At 39.7% G+C, this 25,067-nt stretch overlaps 1 protein-coding gene across 5 annotated transcripts in view; it reads left to right on the plus strand.

The window, feature by feature from the left end:
* The window catches only part of ctbp2a (C-terminal binding protein 2a), a 72,248-nt gene that overhangs the window by 35,755 nt on the left and 11,426 nt on the right, over nt 1-25,067 (plus strand). For 4 of the 5 annotated variants that reach the window (XM_086171806.1, XM_086171804.1, XM_086171803.1 and 1 more), the window contains one exon: nt 17,541-17,695. In XM_086171806.1, the coding sequence (XP_086027932.1) occupies nt 17,541-17,695 (155 nt within the window). Of the gene's footprint in view, nt 1-5,783; nt 6,763-17,540; nt 17,696-25,067 lie in introns of those variants that run through there. The other variant, XM_086171805.1, reaches the window with a different exon arrangement.

A 25,067-nucleotide genomic window follows, 5' to 3' on the forward strand; every position in this document is an offset into this window, starting at 1 on the left:
AAAATTTCTGGGATACACATAAGAGTACTTGAAATTGGGATAAAACCTTAGAATAAGTACTTATTTGTATTTGCTGTCTTTTCTTTCTTTTATTTTGTTAGATGCAAATCCCCATTTTGGGGGTGTTAAGACAGTAAAAATTGATTTGAGATGCTGTATTTTCCTGCTTGCATGATAGACAATGAATCTGTTTATGAAATGAAACAGCAGTGACAACTCATTAACTGTATACAGTGAGTGTGGGGAAGACATCAGCGGTAATAAGAGTATATAATAAGTATGTCTTTGACTAAATATCATACATCTTTGTGACGTCGGTTTTGTGTTATGTGGAAATGAGGAAGAGAAAATAAGGAAAGTAAAAGCAGAGATGGGATGACCAAAGGATAGCTAAATAGCAGAGAAGACTGAGAGGAATTGACCAAAGAATTGACTGAAACGCACAAAGGTCTCCTTTAGATTAGACTGTAAGGCCTGATAGGTTTTGTAATGGCCATGTCTCAGAAAGGATGTGAAAAAGGTATTATGTGAATAGAAACACCATCATGCAACTTGTGCAAGGCTTGGCGAGAAAGAAAACTGATGCTCAATCAATTCATATAATTGTTTAACCACAGAAATGTGAACATAGTATTTATAAAGTTATGTGTATTTAGCCTTAGGTGTGTGAAGATGATGGATTGCACAGGTATAAACATAAAGTAATGTGTCAAAGTCAAAGGCTGATCCTGAAGGAAGATGATTACTAGTTTCTGATGTTCTTAAAAAAAAAAGTTGTATTTAATCGTGTGACCAGAGGCAAAGGAAAGATGTAAGCTTACAGTTCAAGTGGTCAATTGGATCAAGAATAGCGTTACAGAGAAGGTTTCCTCAATTGGCTTTGTGAACCTGATCGCACACTGCATTTACTCTAAGTTGTGGATTCATATTACCATCCATGTCGACTGAAGTCTATCATGAGTTACAGAAAAAAACAGTTTTACAGGTCAAATTACATTACTTTGAATGCACATCAGGAGTTGATTGTTACTGCCATGACATTACTTATGTGATATTTACCACTGTCCATTAAACCATGAGATCCTGCCTCAGAAATAAACATGAATCTTAAGTGATTTCATCCTACATCAGTTGAGACATAGGACAGCAATGAGGAAGTCTATTTTCATGTCAGAAAAAAATACTTCTAATTGTCAAAAACAATCACTTTTTTGATGCTTAAGACTACATGTGAGCTTTTGATAAAAAAAACAAGTGCCAGATTTACAGCTATGAAAATCTGTGGTCACAGAAAGACATACCCCAATTTTCAGCATTAGCCATTCCTAATATTTAATAATCCTCACCCTATTATTTGCATGTAAGAAGGGAAAGCTGCAAAAATGGCTTTCTCATTTGTTATGCTTTTTCACATTTAAATAGTCTAAACAGGCAAAAAGAAAATCTTTGCTACAAAGTCATCCAATTAATTAAACTTCATTTAGGTACTACGATATAGTATAAAACTGTGCAAGAAATCTGCCATCCTGTACAGCAATATATTTGACAATATATAAGATTTTCTGAAAACTGACAAATGTCTGTTGTAGATTTAAAGTATTTAATTTTAGTCAGTGTTAATGGTAATATATCTAAACTATGATCAAATGTTGGAAGTGTCCCATTTTTTTCAAAGTGCTCGGTCTTGTCTGGGTTTTCCACGGGCTGCTGTGTCTTGTTCTGCTTCAGGCACGGAAGGTTGTGGAACATTTGATTTTGTCACATGCTCCCCTATATGCTCCTCTATGTTTTTTATGTTTTTATCAGAGAATGCATGTAGATGAGAGTGTACAGCAGTGACCGTGTGTAACATAAGACATCGAGGGGAAGCAATTTTGCAGTAATAGAACATGGTAAAGCGGTTTTGCAGTAATAGAAATGTAGGGAGACAAACAATCGCAATAAATACAATCTGGCTTTGACAGATGTATGTGGCACATCTCTACAACATGTTTATAGAATAAGAGCATGAAATGAGTAAAATGGGTAAAATTTAAATTTAAGATCATTTCGGTAATTTCCTTTAATGGTCCTAAGCGGGAAATCTTTTCTCTCTCAAAAAGGGCATGCAATTATTTGCACTAGGCCACATATGCAGCCACATGTACTTGTTCTAAACACAAAACTAATAGGTGACCAACAACCCTTATCTCACCTAGAGATGATTGTCCCTGAAGTAACTTTAAGACAGAATTGTTGGGGGGTTTACATCATTACACTTCCACTGTAGCAACATCAAACACACACCATGCAAACCATGATTGATGAGCATCAAAAGGGAAGCAATTCAATAGGAAAAGGCAGCAAAAGCATCTCTGTTGGCCCAAATGTAGAGGGCCTAAGCTCAATTATATGAATAGCTTGTGATTTACCAGTAGGGGAGGACACATTATTAAAAGAGGAAAACAAGGAATGAAATAGAAGGCTGAAAACACCCAACTCCCTCACTCCTCAGCTGACTGACTCCTCTTTCAGTACAAGCCAGGGAGCCACCCTGAATTATTCATTTTGAGAAAATGAAATCTTCATGTGTGTTAAACCACACGGAGAAAAGGCAGGTTTGTCCGTCCTGTGTTTACTTTGTGTGTGTGTGTGTGTGTGTGTGTGTGTGTGTGTGTGTGTGTGTGTGTGTGTGTGTGTGTGTGAAAGAGAGAGAGACAGAGAGAGACAGAGAGAAAGAGAGAGAGAGAGAGAGAGAGAGAGAGAGAGAGAGAGAGAGAGAGAGGGAGAAGGAAAGGGGGGGAAACTAGGCGTTGCAGAATTTGACATGTAGCTTGTTTTTTTTTCTTTTTTCAGGAAAAACGAGTGGGAGACATTTTCAGTGTTACAAATGAATCTCATTTGCACCTGGACAAAATATTACCCTCTTTGTTTCTTAGGCATGTCAGACACATTCAGGATCACACAGGGCTATAAATGGGATTGTGTTTCGCTGTGTTTTTATTGTCATACAGGGAGATCAATTTGCATTTATTTCCACAGCTTTCAATGTGTTGTTTTATTTAAGATCTTTTTGCACTTGTTTCATATAATGCCTCAGCCAAAAGACACATTTGTGAACCACCTCGAGCCAATGTGGTCAGTTATAGGCTCATTCAGTTGGCCTTAATAACATATCAGTTGGGTGCTGGTCCAGTAAAGACACATGTCCACCAGTGATTCACTACAGAGGAACATAATTCTTCTCCATTTCCACCTATTTGTGAGAATCCATGCAGATTAACTGGCAAAATTAAATCTTTGTTTTCTGTAATGCTGTATAGAATACAATTGGATAATGTGTACATGTGACTTAATGCCATTCATAGCCTATAACATGAACATTATATGTATGTCTCTAATAATAGGGGAATGCAACACCCTTATCCAGTGGGGATAACTTTTGAAAATAATCCCATTAAACACATGTAATTTTGCTTCTGTGAGAAAAGTAGTTGGATGCATTAGTCTGGTATCTAGCTATGTGAATATTTATCTAACAGACTTGCTTTTGATAGGACTGAAAAGTCTCCCCACTCTGCAGAGCAAGTCAGAGGTAGTGGGAAGTTGTAGGACTTCCTCTTTTCACTCTGAAGCCTGTGGATGAGGCTCTCCAGACACTCACAGATGTATTCTGTCACTGTCCGCTTGGGGGAGAATGCATGAGCTACATTGCTGCGGTTTAAAACTTGACTCATAACGTACAATTTATTCTTAAAAACTTTTTCAGATTCTGACAATTGAATACAGTGAATGGGATTGCTGAGCTGGGCTATGACACAATATGGACATGTGGAGGTTTTTGGTCAGGATTTGTTTGGGCCAGACCCCAGCTCTGTCCTCATTCTATTAAATTAAAAAAAAAAAAAGAAAGAAAAAGGCCTGCACATTGTCCTCCGTCTTAGTTTTTATTTCTTGTAGACGAATAATGAAAAGAAATCGAGGGTAGGTAAGCTTGGACTGAGGCTATGAAAAATATTAATTTCAATATTGTGCACACCATATCAACTGGATGGCAGCAATAATGTACCAAGAAATTCTGGCATGTTTGAACTTAATTATTATCCATTTAGTTTGTCAGCAGTGATTCAGCTAGATGCATTTTACCCATTGATTGAATAACATAAACTGATTTGGGCCCAATCCTGTCCGCTATCCATTTCTCCTTGTCTCACTCTGCATTAGCCCTACAGTACATACAAAGTCACAAAAATGGCAAAATAGAGTTACACTCTGAACTTAAACCTTGTCTTACATCTTTACCAAATACACACAGACAAACACAGCCGCTTTTTCATTGAAACCAGTTTTGCTTTTTGTCTCTTAAATCAGGTTAGGTGGCAAGTCTCCGGGGGAAAAAAGGAGGACAATTCTGTTATGGTATTGTTGCAAAGTGGTGAGATGCCTTCAGGTTATGAATAGGACAACAAGAATTCATGCCCTGAGATTGTTTCCTTGAGAAAAAAAAAGCTCAACATCTGTTATCCACCTGCAGCTTTGCTGTCTCTCTCTCGCACTAACCTTTCCATTGACCCTCTTCTCTTCATCTCACCCTTATTCTCACGATCATGTTTACGCTTCAGTTATTTGAATTGAGATCACAATGTAGATCACAGGAAACAGATGGGACTCTTAATATGTAGTGGTCAAAAAATACAGTAGACCCTCGTACATCCGGTGCTCTCTTAACATGAATGAGGTTTCTTTTACTCTGGGCATGGTTTGTGGGATCTGGTTTCATATTGTTACCAAACCTCTTCAATGAAACAATTTAAACTCTCCGATCTACTCCTGGCATTACAGGTAAAACATACAGAATGCTACGTTTTAAACAGTAAGCACCACAGTACAGCATATTACAAATAATTCAGTGTTTTGGTGACCTTGTCGTTAAAACTTACATATGTAAGTAAAAAAATGTATCGTACAGTTGTACACAATGTTCTCTCAACGCTTTTTATTATTTTACTTTTTTCATTTAAAAATAAGTGGACTGCTGCTTATCTCACGATATTACTTGCTTTTCCAATTTTTCACCGAATTCATTATAGCGCCAAAAACCATTAAGATGTGACAATGTAAAACACTGAAGAAAATGATCAAAAATCCAAGTATAGTAGCCACAAAATTTGACAGGCAAGAAGTAAGTGGTTCAGTCTTTTTTACATTTGTGTTGTTTGTACACAAGTAATAATATGCTAGTATACATATTTTGGCAAATCCTCATGTTTTTCTCTAACACCTGTGGTGGCTCCATATGAGGACACTTCTTAGCTGTCTTTATCTGAATCTTTTCAAGGCAGCTGTCAGTCTTGGTGTTGGGCTGCCCTTTAATACTGTTGATCTGCTGGTTTCTTTCAAGGTGAGGGTCAGTTAGCCCGCTGAAAAGGTTTATTTCATCTCATTCGGAATTACATTTAAGACTTTATATACCTCTTTTCAGCTGCATCTTCATCTCATGTTTTGGGAAAACACCCCATCTGTCATAATGTCTTTCAAAAAGAAAAGTGTGTGGTAGTAGCCAAATGTTTAGAGCTCATCCTGAAACTCATGTGAGGAGTTATCACCTGGGTTTGTGAACTGTCTCAGCCCCTTGTGTAAGTATGACAAGAAATAACGAAATCCCTGCGGAGAGCTGTCATATTGATGCTTTGAAGTGAAGCATTCACTGGTTGAACTACAAAGTGAATCCATTTGTACTCTGTGTTAAAGTGAGATTGCAAATAAGAGTTTGGAACCAAGGGTGGGTGAGATTGGAAGTCTGTGCGCGCTTGTATGTGTGGGTGTGTGTATGTGCATGTGGTGGGGGGGGGGCATAGAGGGCCACATCGCAAATAATAAAACAGGCAGAGAGGGAGAGAGGGAGGGAGGAAAGGAAAAAAGAGCGAAGGAAAATATGTTGAGTGGAGGGGAAGGCTGGAGAGAATGGGAGAGAAAGTCATACGTGTGCCAGGAGTGCTGCAACCCTCACTGCGACTGGTGCTCTTCAAGGATTTTTTTTTCCTCTCCATTTCTCTTTCATTTCTGCTGCATAGCTGCGCTATCGATTAGCTTTCGCTGTCTTTTTTTTTTTTTTTTTTTTTTTTTTTTTGGTGTTTTCCATTTTTATTCCCCCACCCTCCTCTCTCTCCCTCTCTGGCTCTCCTTTTCTCCCTGCCTTCTGACGCTCGCAACAAAAGGCTGATAGAGTGAGCCTGACGTCTGAATGAAAAGCCGAAAACCTGCCGTGAAGGGAGAGAGGAGTGAGACAGAGCGTGGAAGAGGAGGCTGATTAGAAAATATACAAGTGATCTGGCTGAAGAGGCGGAAGGAGGGGAGTGCAGAGAAGTGCTGATTGCTGGCTGAAGACAAATAGAGATTCAGCCCCCCCATTGGGAGATTCAAGGAGTTGGAGGCATTGCTTTTGCTGTATGGTGACAATTGTAGTGGTGGCTCTCCACCTACCAATCCCTTACCACCATTCATTTTTTTCTTCACCTCTGAGATTACCAGTCATTTAACAAAAAGTAATGGAGCTTCTGGATGTGAGGTGACCAAGGAGAACAAATTTGGAAACAAGCAGTGGGAGAGCGAAAGAAGACGGAAAGAGGGTGGCTAAAGGAGGAGGTAGAGAAGAGAGGATCAACCCCAGAGCAGACTGAGAGAGAATACCCCAACATCTACTTTTTTTTGTGCCTCTACCACCACATTTCCTTTGCCATGTGCCACTCCTGATTTGAAGGATGTGGAGACAGCATTTCCCAGGCAAGAAGCATGTTTTAATGTTGTCCCAGCTTTACTTGTGTGTGTGTGTGTGTGTGTGTGTGTGTGTGTGTGTGTGTGTGTGTGTGTGTGTGTGTGTGTGTATTGTCATTCAGATTAATTATAAAAATTCTCTCTGGGTGTATGTATGTATTGTTATCCAGATTAATCATAAAAATTCTGTGTGTGTGTCTGTTTGGGACACTGAAAGGCATTCGGAGGATAAAGAGTAGGTTTTTAAGGTTAATGAGCATCTTATATTTTTGCAATGGACTGTGTCATGAAAACTGTGCATGTGTGTGTGCATGCACATATGCAGGAAGGAAAAAAATACCCATATAAGTGTTTCAGTACATCCTTGGTTTGAAATCTCAGAACTTTGCACAGCAGCATGAAATGGGGGAGGTTATAAAACTTTTAATTTGAAAGGTCATAGGTCAGAGAAGAATGGGCATAAAATTGGCTTTAAATAAAAGTGTTCATGATGGTCCTTGTGTATGAATGCTGTTAGCGTGTGTAATTAGGCTTGTATGGGGATTCATAAGATAGATTTTGAACTCATTATTTTTGTTGGGATCCGTATATTTGCCTCCACTCAAGTCGATACTGATCTGAAATAAAATGAAAATGTACTATCCGGTTAAAAGCTTAATTAGAGATAGATTTCAGAGTGCAAAACATTGTGCGTCTGAAACACAGCTATAATTAGCAGCTAATGTTTTCACTCCATTTAATATTAATTACAGGACTCTTGTCAACATAGCAAAACACAACTCTGTTTAAATTAAACAGTGTTGAAGTTTTTTATTTCATTAGGAAATGGTGGAAACGTGTTTGAACTTTTCTGATTAATGAAGACATAAGAAAAAAAAAGGCTCAGTAAGGAAAAACTGTTCTTTTGTGGAAGTAAGAGCTTAACATTCCCCATCACTGTCACATGTGCACAGTGAGCTTGATGGTGAAGTCTACACAGTCACTGGTGTGTATGCATGTAGAGCGTACTGTCTGCTGTTCATCTATGCTGACAGCTGCTTTTGTCTCAGGAGTCCAATTGTTGCAGTGCCTTGCTAGTGTAGCACAAAAGACAACATTAAAGAGGAGAGTGATGGATGAATGCCCGTCTTTTCTCATACTCTCTGCCATGTGTTTTCCCACCAATGGCACCTTGAATGTTTTTTTTTCGTGTGTGCACATGTGGTTTCCTCTCCTCTTTGCCACTTCTTGACATTGTTCGCCCAACCCGTTATCCCTCTCTCAACCCCGGTTGGGCATTTAAGTTTTGGAAAAGAAGGCAGATGGTGGACAAACATGTTTTTCGTCCGCATGCTGGAATAAGATATAGGTAAGGATGGCAAGGGTGTGGTTGGGCACTGATTGACTTCAGTGTCAGAGAAGGTAGATCTGCAGGCAAACAGATTTACAGCTTTCTCTGTTCATGCCAGGGGATGTCATTAAGATGCTGAAGAACGGCGACACTCCCAAGTGCACAGGTGCAATTGTCTTATTAAGATGTATATGCTGTTATGTAATTAAAAGAGACCCTGGTGTCTTTTATTGCTATGGATATGCTATGATATGAATTTAGAGTTTGCACTTAATACAGAAGAATAAAAAAGGCCAGATAAGACAAATTGTCGAGGATGATCTTCACATTCTTTTAATTTCAATGATGTTTCCAGGGATAAGAAACAAAAATCTTATCTTAAACCTTAAAAGGTTCTGATTTTTCACATAAATGACAGTTTTTAGAAAACGGCACTAGTATTGAACCAGTACACTGGATGTTTTTTTTAATAGCAAAAGGATTGCTGTTTAGGAAAAAAAAAAAAAAGAATAAATAATACTCAAACATGAAACCTGTGGTGTGTGGCTCGGTCCACATGGCTCAGTTTTAATCCTGTGGTTGAGTTAGTTTCATTACAGTTCTGTTTTGCATCCCTGCAGTTTTTATTTAGCACCCATTGATACAGCTGGGGTTTTACGGCTCAATTGTACACCAGGGCTGCCTGAAAAGAAAAAAAAATAAAAAGATCTCATGGGGATTTAAAAAATACGGGACATTTCAGCAGATATTTCAAGTGGGCTATTAATGTACAGATATACAATTAGCAATTACAGTCATCATCACGTCACCAAAACAAAATTTGAACTTTGTGGATTCAGGGTGGTGTTGGGATTTTAAGCTTTTTAAATAGAGATGGTTCTAAGGGCTCCACTCCTTTTTTTCATTTCAAGAATGTATTGTGACAAAGATACAAGATTCGGCTATAACCAGACACCCCAATCAGATAATCAGCCAGGGGCATCAAATTACTCCGTGACAGTGTACATTAGAAACATCAAATGAGCCCACCCCTTAGTGAGTGAATTAAGTACTTTGACATCCGTAATTCACCGGCTCATAGTTAGTCTCTCCCTTTCTCTCACACAGTACACTCCATTATGGGGCGAATGCTTCAGTGACATTTTGGCCCAATGGTGAAAGCCTTTAAATAGTACTTGGTTTTTGCCGTTCAACTCAAATAGTCATTCAAAAGCTACAATCAATGAGAGCAACATGGCATGTTGAGATAAGTCATGTTGGAACGTATAAATTGAGAAATACTTAAATCTGATGAAAGATGTAATATTGATTCGACTTTCCTTGCACAGTAAACTTTTCATGTTTTATATCCAACATGAAAAACAGTTTAGCTTCCCATGCTTGAGTTAAAATGCCCAAATTGACTTGGTGTATCTTGCAATATGACTGCGGCGGTTATGCAGATGGTAGCGTAAAAGGATATATCACTTGAAGGACCTCAATAATTACTGCTTAACTTCTGAGGGTGTTTCTGAGGCAAAAATGTTGCCAAGCGTAGTGCGCCCGTATACCTGTGCCTGTGTATCTGCTTGCGTGTTAATAATGTATGTTATTGTTGATGTATATGACAGTTCTTTTACAACCGAGGAGAGAATTCCAGATTGTGCTGCTTGTGCTCAGATGCTTCTTTTCACATCTTCGGCTTAGTTGCCAGTTGGGGGTGGAGGGTGGGTGCAAGATATGATTACAAAATTTGGCTTGTCCTCTTTCAGTGTTACATTTTCCACAAAGAAACCAAGGATTGGTTATCACCCTGATCCTCTCCTCTCACTCTTGGACAATCTGTCACTGAGGCCCCCAGCTTGGGAGTTGCTAGGTAACCAGAACCAGCTGTTGGTCCTAAGCCCATTGAGCCCATTTTGGCTCTGAGTCAACTGCGGAAAAGTTTTCTCTGAAAGCTCATTGTGAACTCAGCGACCGCCGCCACAGCCTTGACATCATCGTGCCATGGAAAATCTTCCTCACTTCCTTTTGTTTTTGCAGTTTTATTGTTCCACTAATGGAGAGACCTGTGTGGGAGCGATCCATGGCATGTATCACATTGGTCTGAGAAATTCAGATGCATTTCATCACCTTTCACACATGAGTAAGGGAAAAGAGAGGGAAGACAGAGCAAAGCAATAAGAGAGTGAAAGGAGCAAGCGGGTGGTTGGCAAGACAAGACATGTAGTTGTGACTCAGATGAAAATTAGATCAGGATATAAAATAGTCACTAAAGTGTGTCACTTCTCTGTAGGTGAAGACAGTTCACTGTCTCAGAAAGCTATTAACAGAAATTTGAGAAGACACAGTGCACATTGTAGTTATTCAGAAAATTACAATAGTGTAGGTAAGAGAATCCAACTCCTCAGCCTCAAAGTGGACCACTTACCTCTTGGAGTGTGGGACTGGCTCACAAACAGCCCACAAGTAAATCTGAGGGGAGTACATTAGTCTGATTCAAGTCATCTTTGTTACCAAACTAATGCATGTTGGAAAGCCGTGGAAAACAAAACAAAACAATCCAGTTCACAATCCGTCAAAAGAGATCTGAAGCGGAGGGGACCTGAAAGTGTGACGTTATTATATGCCAATTTTAAGATATATTTCCTAGCTCGAGTCGAGAAATTTAGGTTTGTGCGAGGGTTTATTTTCTTTGAGCGATTGTTTGCGCTATTTAGGGAATGATCCCTCTCCCCCTGAAAACTATGACTCACAGTGTCTGGCAGTGGAGGTTTCAGAGCTGCTTTTCCAAGATCTCACCCCTTCCGAATGAGACAATTAGACACTAGATCACAAAATAGAGACATATTTTCTGAGTGCTGGTCTTTTCAAACATTTTAAAGCTTCACGTCTTTGCCTATTGTGAGAATCCAAAATGGGTTTCTAGTTTGGAACATCTGTAATCCATTTGTGGTTGTGAAAATGCTCTTGCCAGCTCTGCCAAAAGTTTTCGTACCTCCTCCCGGAGAATGATTCAGTTTGTGATTAGCATTGGTTAAGGGATGATATTAACCTTAGTCCATTAAAGATTCCCTTGAGGAATGTAACAACACACAACCCCTGCAGACCCCCAATGAATAGAGCTATTTAGTGTCACACTGAACAAGATTTAGATTTAGTAAGTCAAGCTGTTGGCTTTGTTTCTTCATTACTTTCTGGCTCATATACAGTACTAGCTGTTGTGCTATCATAAATACTTCAGGGACAATAACAGGAAATTGACACAAGTCGTTTGCATTTTTTGTCCAAAGGATTACAAGCCCAAATATCCATCTGTGTAACGTAAGCCATCTTTGGTCATGTTTCTCCTCCTAGTAGATGTTTACCTAACAGCAAATATTTAATTGAAAAAAATGGGACCTCAGTCGTACATCTTGATCCTGAGTGATTCTGATGTTTTGTCTTTTTTTTCGGGTGGGGGCCGTGTTTGGACCAGGGGTTTATGGCTTTGATTTTTTTATTTTTCTATTTTTTTTCCCATAGTCCAGGTTCTGGGTCTGGCTGCTGGGTGGGGTTGGATGCAAGCTGCTGCCAACCTCCCCAGGCTGGTGCCGACTCAGCTGAGGAGGGAGGAAGAGAACTAGACAGAGAGAGGGATGGATTCAATAAACAAAGAGAGAGGGGTATGACATGAGCTACAGAGAAAAAAAGCGAAAAAATATATATACAGTATATAAGATAGAGAGAGAGTTTTGTTAGCCACTGTGTTACAGACTCTGGTTATAGATAAACTACAGTTTCATTTGCTGGGGGTGGAAGGAACCGCCCTGATGTGACTCAAGAAGTATAAATTATTGACATAAACCTTTCCTTGGCTTAATATTGCCTTCTGCTTTCTTACATTCTTTCCTTTGGGAGCCTTTGCCTGTTTAACATCCACCACAGGCCACCTTAATGCAAGAAATGTACATAGGTTGTTTTATAGTAATTATTTTGTGCTATTTTTAGTGCTAGTATAGTTTTTATGATCCTAAATATATATTCATCTGTTTTATTCATAGGACCCAAACTGCGCTTTACAACCATTGCATTTTGTACAATTATTTGTCATACTTTTATCAGGTAAAATCTGCAGAGAAAAGGTGGTAGTCCATGCATGTTTTCGTCCTACTTGGCTTGGAGTCCATGTCATATCTCTTCAATATTCTACTAGAATATTAACTGTTGCTTCGGTCATGGACATATACATAGTTTAAATACGTCATGGTAAAACAAATAAAAAAAAAAAAGATCAATAAGGTAGTGTGATATTTCTGGTATCAGAAAGAAAAGATTATCTCTTTATTCTACCTATTGCAAAAAAATTATAACCACATCACAGTTTTGTAAGAGCCATTGGTTCATCTCAGGATGTTCATGATTATCGCAACAAGATAAAATTATGAAATGTATGTTCATTATACAGCCAAAATGGTGAGTTTGGTTCTACATAGTTCAATATCCAGAGTGTCTTTTCTGAGTTTGGACACTTTTTGTGTAACCTGTCAAGGCTTTTGGAGCGTCTGAGCTTTCAATGTCATCTTCCGTAGTTATTTGAACAGACTGCATTCAACTGTCCTGTTAGATCACTGCCTTAGAAAAGTATTGGTCCGAAGATCATTATCAGATCTTATTGGGTCAATGCGACAGTTACTTTTATTGAAGATGCTTCACCTGTCATCTGATGTGCTTCTTCAGTTATAAAAGACTGGGGGATTTCTGGGGCTTGGAGATGGACTGTTCTTGGTTGAGTGTTTTTTTTTAATGAGTATGTTCAGTGCAGCAATTTGAGTTGAATGGGGGTTGTTATGTTAATGTGTACTTTATGCATATGTTTCAGAAACAAAGGTAAGAATTCAGGAAACACGCCTAAATTAGAACTAATTGAATCCAACTAACTAATTCATTAAGTTATTTTCTTTCCTTGAAGGGGTTTCACCTCAGTTTAGTTCACCGTGACTTGAATAACTGAGAACCTCCACAGACTCAGCTTAGTCCAGTTGTTGGTTACAATTTGAAAAGGATAAACCACTACCTTGATGACTGAGAACCTTCATAAAGTCAGAAGAGACTTCTCAGTATAAAAATTATGCCTAAAGCAATGAGACTCAAAAAGATGCACAATCTTTTTGTTGCCAGGGTACCTGCAACTATTTAAATTAAATATTTGGGCAGATATTGTCCATCATGTGAAAAGTTAACCTCTTTCACTTACATGTGTCAATCATATAGTAATCTTCCCATTTTTTATCGTCCACTTAGAGTTGTCTACTCACCCCCTCGTGCTAAGTGAAGCGTCACACTTTCCATTTGAACAACTGAAACATTGGTCCAGGCACACTGTAACACCCCATGGGCCCAACCCTTGAATTGGTTTTTGCTTTATTGTGAATAAATCGTTTAATTACACACATCAAGTGAGCAAAATGCAACATACCATGTTTAAGGTGAAGACGCATTTAGTTTTGGATGAGTTATTTTAATGGGTCAACCAGCTAATAGAAATGAGCTCCTTAAAATCATTTGTCAGGTGTATGAGACATTAGAATCCACATTACTAGCCTTGTTAGGGGTTAATGTTCTACAGATTTATCAGGTTTAGTGTTTAGTCTGGTAGCAGTTCCACCTTATTGGGCAACTACAAGTGACACTGCCTTCCTTCGAACATCTGCCTCTGGTTTGTATGCACTGCTGTGCAAGTGTTTGTCTTTTCGTGATATTGTCTGAAAGTGCAATGTGTGTGATCACATGAGGCTGTGTGTGTTTGAACAATGCATCTGCTGCATGATCGATTTTTTCCTCATCTAGTTCAGATGATAAAGAACTGAATGTGATTGGGGAATGATGAGAGTGAAAGCGGGGAGATCTTTGCAGCGACAGGTGTTTATGGCTCGCAGTTCCCCTACCAAACATACACACACAAGCCATTTCTTCCATTGTACTCTTTTTTTTAACCTTTTTTTCTATTGTACACCTGTTTTTCACTACTCTCATTCGATATGCTCTTTCAGTTTAGAAGTATTGCTTTTATTGTGCTACTTCACAATCATTTTGTTAATGCTTGTAATATAAAAAGGGTTATATAAAATCCTCCTCATAAAAGCATTGCATCTCCAATATATTTTATAAATCAAAGTTATAAAATGGAGTACAAAGCTGTAATAAAACTTTTGCCTCATAAAATCAACAAGGAATAATGATCCAAGGAAAATGATGAGTGTCTGGAGACAATATGAAATTAGGCTGAAAACAAGCTGGTCACAAAATGAGATTGAAATCAGAGGATCTAAAGTACATCAAGCAACACAAATCTAAGATTTGAATGGCTAAAGGGAGAATATTTATTTTCTTCAATTCGCATTGAAATAAAGACAGAATCTGTGCAATGGAGATTGAGATATCCTGTCTTTTCCTATGTAGTGTGAACATTCCAGTACATCACGTAACTCTCAGCCCTCTCAGTAACTAACAGTTTGTTTTTCTCAGATACTTAGACACACCCTGTCTTAAAATTTTCAAAAGCATTCCCAGAGCCCAAAAAATAAATCTGTTTGGTTAAGCTCAGATGTGTAAAAAGTAAACAGATGATTGAATAAAATGTTATTTTAGAATTGAGGGACTGTCCATTAAAATTCTGACAGAATGGTTTTGCCGCAAAGATTTGTCTCTGTCTTCCCTGATCAGCTGCTTCTCTTTCCCAACCCCACCTTTTTCTGGCACTAATGTCTGACTCCCCTCTGGGATGTTGCTTTGTACAGATTTTTTTTGCATCACATCTTGGTCCCTTATTACCTTCTTTAATGAGTATACATGTCTGATCTTCCTGCTTTGATTGATACAAACTGAATGAGAACTAGCCTTATTTCTCAGAAGGGTTAAAAGTGATAAGACATCTGGTGTGTTGGTTTGTCAAACTCAAGATATTAATGACATACTACTCAGAGTTTCACTTTAATTAATCCCTAATTTCAATTTACCATTCATAAATCCATGGCAGGTTAAAATTATTATTAGTGCATCACAGAACTGAAATTAATGGCACACTGGCATGCAATTCAATTTAAAAGGAGCTAGTTAAATATTTTACATTTTTACAAGGATGCTTATATGTTCAAACTACATGTCAAATCTGCCTGTTAAGAAAAAAGTCATTCAAAATAATTCAAACGCTATTCCTACCTTCTGTTCTCAAATTTAGAATTAACATTCCAGATCTCTGCTAATCGGATTTAAGCTTGGACCACAGCGCTATTTTTTTTTTTTTTATTGAAATTGACCTTGTAACAATCCAATAGCTGTCATCAAAATGAGCTTCAAATACTCCATTAACTCATTCAACATCTCATGTTCCTAGAATTTTAGAAATAACTTGTGATATTTTTAGAATCATATTATAATATGTGAGACCCTGTCACTGGCAGTCATGAAATACTAGAAATGTAGGTTTTCAGATATGCTTGTATGAAGCCCCCCCAGATTTTTTCACAAGGCTGTCTTATATCAGTCCCAAGTGGAGCCTTTTTAAGTTAAGTCTGCAGAGAACAGTACAAGCCTACTGATTTGGCATTGATTTTTCAGTCAAATGACAATTGACTACATTTTTCCAACTTATGCATCTGGTGTGGTTAATCTACATATGTTAGCATGTTGTAGTTGTGTAGGTCAAAATACAATCCTTGCTTCCCAAAAGTGGAGTTAAAAAGACAGACATAGAGGGAAAAGGCTTGGATGTCCTCTCCAGCAGCGCAGATGCCACTAAATAAAATATTTCATAATCCTGCCCAAATCCTCTAATCACCATGACAACAGGCAGCAGGGAGCCAGGGAGTGGTGGTGTATGGACCCCCCCCCCTTTTTCTTTTCCCTTTTTTGTGCCTTTTCAGAGGAATTTGGGTCTGCACTATCAATATTTATCCATTACTACATTCTCGAGATTTAAAAAAACGGTTTGTCTTGACATGGGAAAGTGGGTAAAGTGCACATATCAAAAGACAGAAAATCAGTAATTATACCCCTGTTTAGACATGCAACTGGCATGTGTCATGAGCAGATCATGGATCTAATGATAGTTGGAAATATATAAAAGCAATGTAAATGCATCGAGAACTGACAACTCAGACCACATTCAGTGGTCTGAGATTTAGATGTGTGTGGTGTTTTTTTAGCATTTTAGCCAGAAACACTGCTGAGATATAAAACAGCTTATCAAAGTAACTTAGTTAGTTTGGAACTGTCTGTTTCTTTGCAGTCTATTTTGTTGTTCTTCTGCTTTTAATTTACCCCGCATCATCATGTCTCGCTCTATTTCTCTTTCTCTCTCTTGTTCTTCCTTTCTCTCTCTTTCTCTGTCTCACTCCCTGTCTCCATTTTCACAATCTATTTAACTCAAAACTATTAAGCCAGCCAGATAAAGATTATAATTCCCTATAAAGAGAATATCATGGTTATAATGGAATGAATGTGTTGATCACCTGTACAATGAACTTGATAAGAATATAGTGATTCGTATTCACTCGGTTTGTGCAAAATGCCTTGATATGTCGCCTTTGTAACATCCTAGCAGTAACGCGGCATTTCATCTTTTCAAACAGAAAATATGTGGGTATAAATTTGCATGTGGAGAGGAAGACATGGGATCACAGTCAAGTGTGTCAAGCAGGATGCATGTGGAGATGCCCTCCAATGCTAGGTGTACATAGAACTGCAGACTTGTGATCTGATCACTCAGAACTCATGTTCACAGCAGGTTTGAACAGGACTTTCAGTCAAGTGTGACCAAGGTCAGTCACTGCTGGGACATTGGATATTTGCATTGTTAGTAGTAATAACTGTTATGTGTGTGGACACACACGCACACACAAACACACACATTTGTGCGCATACATGCACACACACACACTCACACACACACATCCGTACTCTCTTTCGGGGGAGCGCACATTGAAGGTCTGTCAGCTTCTTTGCAGTGATAGGATGATTGAGGTGATGACCTCATGAGGTGAAAGGACCTGTTGCCTGGTAACAGTGGGATACAGTGAGAGAGAGTGGATAGTCATATTGTGTGTGTGTGTGTGTGTGTGTGTGTGTGTGTGTGTGTGTGTGTGTGTGTGTTGTGTGTGTGTGTGTGTGTGTGTGTCTGTCTGTCTGTCTGTCTGTCTGTCTGTCTGTCTGTCTTTCTGTGCATGTGTGATAGATAGAGAATGTAGTTTTAAGCTGAAGGTCTCGTAACTCAATTTCAGAATTTCCATCCTACTTAAGTGTGTGTAAATGTGTTTCAGAATTGTTTGCTGGCAACACTGACATGTCACACAAGACAAACATAAATAAATAATCTAGATCTATGTCGGCCCTTCCTACTGGTGGGGGCCTTTTCCCATTTTTCATGCTTCTTCTGCAGCTCGTACTCCGTGCCAAATATTATCAATGAAACTTCTCCTGAACATCTGTTTCTCTTCAGGTATTAGACCCCAGATTATGAATGGGCCTATGCACCCACGCCCCCTAGTGGCACTGCTGGATGGCCGTGACTGCACAGTGGAGATGCCCATCCTTAAAGACTTGGCTACTGTCGCCTTTTGTGATGCCCAGTCCACACAGGAGATACATGAGAAGGTAAAATAGCATTTCACATGTTGCTTCTTAGCTGCAAGTTGTACAAAGTGCGGCAGTCACAATGCTTGGAGGTTAAAAAAAGACTACAGAAATGACCAACATTTGAGAGCTTTCTAGATTTACATTAGAATACTCTTAAGCTATGTAGATTTGGTCTCTGCAAAGCCATTATACGTGCTTCTTTTCTCTCCTTGAACCACAACAGAAGCAAACATCACTCAATCTCAAGATTGCTACAATCTTCGATTGTCACAATAATTTCCATTCTACATGAAGACTCATCATTTACCTTTGGAAAACATATTTAGGATAATTCTTTAAGTATGATACAATTTAAACAGCAGTACAACATAGGTCTCATGCTTCTGTAATTCCAACAGTATGTGTATATATTTTTCTTTTTCATTGAATTCTGAAGTTCTTCCTTCACTCAAATGACAGTAAAATAAAGTACTATGTCTGTAGTTATTCATGGGTGGCAGCTGACACAGTATATAAGAGGTATAATGTTAAATCTAATTGCCTCCAATTCAGTGTGGGCAAGCCATCACTTTTCACAAACTGTTGCTCCCCTTCTGTAATGTTTCAATATTATGTCAGCCCACTGGCTCAATATACTCTCCCAGTTCAATGATAAAGGTTTCATCACCAACTCTAATTCTACAGGGTGCTAAAGTATTGCTTTGTTTAATAAGCAGGAGGAGGAGAGGACTGCTAATAGAAACAGTATAATTGTTCTGAGCCATAGTGAGTGTAGCATTCATCGTAAGTCTGGAAAACCTTTGTAATTGAGTCTGAAAGGTCTGAAACGAAATCTTTGAAAATCAAGAATTTTAGGGGTTCTAATTCTCCACATTATATAAAGTATAATGGCCATATAATGGCCACAAAGACCATGTTTTCTTCAAATTATTTTCATGGCCATGACATCTTTGTTTCAGAAACATGCAGTAGGCATAGCAAAGCTTTGAACTGTGTTGAGAATTTGTTTTGAGTTGTTTTCATTTTACTCAGCCATGGTCTCAAGACTTGATCATTGCTTTTGTTGTGTGGATGTTTCATATAAACAGCTAAATAAAAACAGCCTCTTGAAACAGCATGCTATAAACTTAAAAGGCAGTACTAAAACACTACAAGAAAAGAAAAGAAATTAAAGAATAATTAGCATAATATGGTGTGAGAAGGAAGGCTTGCGGAGACAAAGGTGAGTTCTAACTTTATTTATCAAACACCGACAACAACTAACTGTGAACTTCCGGGATTGACAATATATCCCCGGATTGACCGTGACCCCCAGCCCCTAGTCCCGTGGGGTGAGAGGCCACGCCCCTTCGTGTCTACCACAAAACTCCCCTTGAACACCCAGAAAAGACCCTGGAAGACCAACTAGTCCCTCATGGGAGGCCTGATCAGCCTGCTATAATGACTGCGTCGTCCCTCAGTCGAAACGGCAGGAGGTACCGGATGCTGGACTTGCGGAGGCGCTGCTGAAGTCCTAGATGGAGGGTAACCACGGCAGAGGACCTGGAAGGGACACACAACTTCACCAGGCACCCTGTGAGATCCAGAGTGACTCTCTCCCTACCCCCGCCGACATCCAGCACAAAACTCTTAGCGCTCAACTCAAGAACCCAGAACGGCCCATTGTATGGGGGTTGAAGAGGCTAGCGGTGAGCATCATGCCTTACAAACACAAACTGAACCAACATGAGGCACAAAAGACTGTGGGAAAGAGGGGTGAACGGGGCCTGGAAACCGAGAGCCGAGTGGCGCGACAGGATCAGTGGATGGACGGGGTGGCAGTGCAGACCTTTCAGGCGAAAATTCCCCAGGGACCTGCAGCGGCTGACCAAGCACCAGGTCGGCAGGCAAGGCATTGAGCTGGTCCTTTGGCGCTGAATGCAGCCTCAGCATAACCCATGAAAAACTGTCCACCCAGTTGCCTCCTGGGAGCGTGGCCCGCAACGTTGCCTTGAGTGATTGGTGGAACCCCTCACACAAGTTATTATACTGAGGGCGGAACGCCGTTGTGCGGTGTACTGTCGCCCCCAAAAAAACCCTGCTGGTGCTGGACCAGAGTGCGGAGAAGAACTGTGGACCCCTGTCTGAAGTGATGTTGGACAGGATTTCAAAATGGGTGACCCAGGAAGAAAGAAAAGCCAAGGACAGGTCTGTGGTTGTTGTGGAGGACAGCAGGACCACGTCCGACCACCTGGTGGTTCTGTCAACCATGATGAGCAGGTGCATAAAGCCTTGCGAAGGAGGCAGAGGGCCCACTAGGTCGACATGAACATGGTTGAAGTTCCTGTCCCGAATTGGAAACGGCTCGAGGGCTGCCCCAACATGTCGGTGAATCTTGGCGCCCTGGCACGGCACACATGCAGCCGCCCACAACAAATGCCAGGCCAGCTGAACTTAGCACAGACCAGCTTCATTGGCCACCAGGTGTGAGAGGGGGTGTACAGAGTCAAAAACCCTATGACACCAAGCCGCCACAACCACTGGGCAGAGACTACCAGTAGGGACATCATGGAGGAGAGCTGGGCTACCTTCCTGCACAACCACATCCTCCAGCTTGAGACTCCAGGCCGAGGACGTCCACGTTGCCGGGTTGGTCGGTGGCAATAGCTGAGAAATCCATCCCGACATGTACACGAGCACCCGTGACAGGCAATCCGCTACTGGGTTGGATTTCCCAGCCACATGCATAATGTGCGTTGTGAATTCTGAAATGGCCGTGAAGTGTTGCCGCTGGCGAGCAGACCACGGCTCAGCCACTTCGGACATGGTGAAAGTCAACGGCTTGTGGGCCACATACGCTGTGAAGGAGTGGCCCTCTAGAAGAAAACGGAAATAGCCATCTCGCCAGATGCAGGGCCAACAACTCCCTGTCGAGCTCTGTGTGTCCACCAGCATCCACGGCTGCACTCAAGTGGCAGCCGTGGATCCTCTGAGGGCCTTTAAGGTGCACGGCAAAATGCAGCGCCGTGCATGGGACCACCTGCGGGGGCACAGACGTCACGCTCGCGACGGCTAGCCGCCTGGTAGCTAGCAGGACGCGGTCAGCCTCCTCCGCCAGTCCCTGGCAGTCACCAGCAGCCAGACAGCAGGAGTTAGCCAAGGCTGTGGCACTGGAGGCGGGAGGTGGCGCAGGAAGATGTGCAGGAAAAGGAAACCGCCCTCATGCAATCCGCGCAGCGACAGCACGTTTTCCATCCGCGGCAGACAGAATGTACCTCCAGAGCAGAAGCTGTTTGTGGACATCGTACTTACGATGCAACAGCTGCAGAACTCGTCTTGTGGACCGTTGGTCCAGCGCAGTTACAACAAGGAAGTAATCGAACTAGGAATCTTTGATTTCAAAAGAAGATTGCTTTACCTCCTGCGCCACGCTAGCCCCTCCCCGGTTTAACCACGCCCCCCAATCCCGTGAGGATGAGAAGCCACACCTCTTTGTGTCCACCACAATAACATAGTTTGGGTTATTGTTGTGTTACAGTTTGTGTTATGTTTGATGAAAGATAATGGGGGAGAAGATAATGTTCATATTGCCAAAAAATATGGGACCATGTCTGTACTTTGTCCTAACCCGATGACCTTGTGTGTGTCTATAAGTCCTCTAGACCAGATTTATGTATTAAGGGCTTCTTTCTTTATCCCACTGCATTGGAGGCATCTTTACAGTAATAATAATCCAAGAAAATATATATAAGTTTTGGTTGACTGCATGATATCCTTGGATTTTACTTTACTTTCTGTGTACAAACCACATTCAAATTAAATCACTAGTAATCTTTTTATGTAATCATTTCAAGATTTTTTTAAATTATCTTGGTAAGGAAATCTGAGGTTAAGTAGTCAATAGCATGGTGTAATCTACATAAAAGACTTCTTTTGTAGCCGGGGGGATGGGAGCGCTTTCTCTTTGTCTCTTTCTTTGGGATAAAGCCTGGGGAATGGAGATGATTTGTGAGGATTATACACATCCCTAAAATTAAAAAGTGTGGCCTGTTCTACTTGGCAAGATAGCTTTTCAGATTGATTGAGAAAATGCTTCATTCTTCCTGATCTATTGGTAAATATAATATTTGTTACCTATAGCATTTAAACCCCTCCAGCTTGGATTGACTTTCGAAAGAAACACACATGTGATATTTGATTTGAAATTGCTTCACACTTGACATTCATATACGATGGTTTGGCAAACAATCACGCAAAGTATTTCGATTCCATGTGCTATTTTTTTGATTAAACATTTATAATACATATCAATATTTTCAAAAGAAAGAAAACTGGGTCACTTGAATCACAAAGTCTCAAGGCTTAGAAAAGGTATTCTGTATGGCAGTCTCATCTGAATGAATTAGTTCACCTAGAATAAGGCTCATATTGTAAGCAAGACTGTTTTAGGATTTTTTTATTTTATTTTGGTTTCATGTTGAAATAAATAAATCCTTCTCCCTATCCTTTGATATACAGTATATCCCTTTAATGAATGAGCTTGAAAACTATCACTGTTGTCAAGTGATTTGAAAATCTAACTTCCTTTAAAGTGAGTTAATGGCAATTTATATTCCCTACAAACATTTTTGTTGCAACAAGGCTTTCCTAATTAGAGTTGATAAGAATTTTATTGATCCAAATGTAGCTGTTAAAAAGTGAGAGTTGCTTCTGCTTCTTTTAGAAAAAGGTAGCCAAATCTTCTAATTCTTTTCCTTTTGCATGGGTTTGCCACAGCGAATCAACGTCTTCCATCTAACCCTATTCTCTGTATCCTCTTCGCTCACACCAATTAACTTCATATCCTCTTTCACTACGTCCATAAATCTCTTTAGACCTCCTGCCTGGCAGCTCTAATCTCAGTATCATCTTACCAATATATTTACCATAAAAAAGTAGTCAAATCTGTGACCTAGTTATTCTCATATTTAACGGTTTTGATCAAAGTCTTTCAGAAATGTCAGATGGCTTCTTAATAATGAGCAAAATGTGCAAGAGTGAAATATATGGATAGAGACATTTAAATTTCAGTTTATCTTTGTAATCTCGACATATATTTGATTTTTCTCTGTAGACTCTGCTGGGATTCCCACTTTGTCTCCTTGATTTTCCATTACTGCCTCCACTATCGGAAATGCCCATCTGCCTTTATAGAACAACCAATGGAAACATCCAATGCAGAAAAAAATCCCTCTCCAAATATTCTGTGACTGGCTAGAGATCTTTGTTACAGGCTGTATTTTCCAAATTCAGAACCAAGAGGAAGTACAGATGTCTCATATTCTCTTTGACCACATTAATTACAATGCTAAAATGTCATTTTAGAATTTTTCTGCAATGATGCAAAAACCCTACCCACGCTCTAAATGGAAGCAATGTGAAATGAGTACCGGTATTTGATTTGTGGTTTTATTACATTGCTGCAATGCTCTCCTGGTTTGTATACAAAAACACCAAGCAGTATCTGTGAAGTAAGATCCTTTTGGAAAGAATACGTTACATTCAAGCAAGCACGCACGCCAGCGCGTGCACACATACACACACAAACATATGCACGCACACATGCACACCCCATCTGGGAGAAAGGATGTTGGCAGTGTTCCTACAACTATTAAGTGCACAGCACAGGGTACAGATGGGGCTTTCTATATACACTCACAGCCTCACTGAACATTTCAGTCGTGAAGTTCCATACACGCACGCACGCACGCACACACTCACACACACACACACACACACACACACACTCACATTCTTGGTCTTTTGCATTGCCTAGAAGTGAGCAGATGTAATGATTAACAAGCCTCTCACTTAACGTGTCTGTTTACTGTATCATTTGTGTTGAAATTTAAAATTTAACAGTGGGGGTTGGCAAACCCTTTGCTTCCGTTGCATTTACGTGAAAATATATATAATACAAAATATTTGTACTCTGTTAGCTGCCCCAGGGGAATATTAAAAGTATACTCTGGGATTTATCTACTGCAGAAACATTCCACTAATCTTGATAAAAGACTATGTTTTGTGATTAATGGCAACCAGTTTAGATGTTGTGCACCGTGAATGTAATGTCCAACTTCAGAAAATTCCCTTGAAACCCAGTGGCCTGTAATCACTTAAAAAAGTCACCAAACAAAGCTCCCAGCTTTATCTTATTACTGAAGAAGGGGGCCTTTAGTTTGGCTTTAATTTATCTTGAAGCACTTAACTTTATGGCGAAAAAGAACAACACACTATTGTATTATCGCCATGTTTCATTTAAAGTGAGGATAATAAACTTGAATACAGCTTTCCAATGCAATAAAACTAATTTGTCTGCTTTCACATAAAAGTTGAAATTCTAGATATGAGATACATTCAAACAGTTTTACTATCTGTACATATGGAATATGTATCTTTGTAATCGTCTCTGATTTCCATTTCTGCAAAAGTGATAAATACTAATGCTGAGTAGGAGTGTAGGACCAGGCTATGACTCTTAAAGGTCATACTCAGCATTGAGAAATCCAATAATAAGCATTGTAGACATTTATTCTGTACATATATATAAAGTCAATTTAAAAAAAATTGTTGAGTTACCTTTTAGTCTTGTGACACCAAACACCTTAAACGATCAATGTTAATCTTCCTCCCTTTCAACAGAAAACTGGATTTCCTGTCGTAGTTCCACTCAGAATTATTGTTCATGCTATGGCCTGGCGGGCCAGCTCAAAACTTCACAAATGCTTAATTTTAACTTATCCAAACATTTTCCCTTCCACCCCAAAAACTAGATCAGTTTATGTTCCTGCCATTTCCTCACTCTCCTGTAGTCCTTCGTCATTTTCCAGCCTTGTTTGTTTTCAAACTGTCTGCTGGCTTTCTTGCTCCGGCAAAATGCACGATTAATGCACGAGAAGCGCTTTAAAGCTCTTGCACACAGCTTGTAGCAGTAAAAATATTGTAATATATTATGTTGGAAATTCAGGGCTATGCTGATGCAGTTCAAACCAGCTAGTCTGGTTTGAATTTATACCTCATGTTTGAAAGCTATGGTTTCTTGCAATAGAGAGTATTTTTTCTACTTCATGGTCCTGCTTGAGTCCACTCTTAAGTATCTCTATTTGCATACACTGTCGGAAGCAGTTATGACAAATACTGACATAAATTCATTACAAACGCACATATTTTAAAACACACATAAAGAGTCCATTTGCATTTAGATGAAGGATTCCATATTAACTTCCAACCAGTCAGATGAGAGGGAATGAATAATTTTTTGGGCCAGAATAACTTGCTCATACACAATGTTTTGATTAATTCATATGTATATGAATAGGGATAATTTTGTAGTAGGAACAATAATGGCACTGGAGCAGATTAACATTTCTGT

This window comes from Fistularia commersonii, chromosome 2 (genome assembly GCF_037954325.1).
Source record: "Fistularia commersonii isolate RoL2024-O1a breed Wild chromosome 2, RoL_Fcom_v1.0, whole genome shotgun sequence".
NCBI classification, from domain to species: domain Eukaryota; kingdom Metazoa; phylum Chordata; class Actinopteri; order Syngnathiformes; family Fistulariidae; genus Fistularia; species Fistularia commersonii.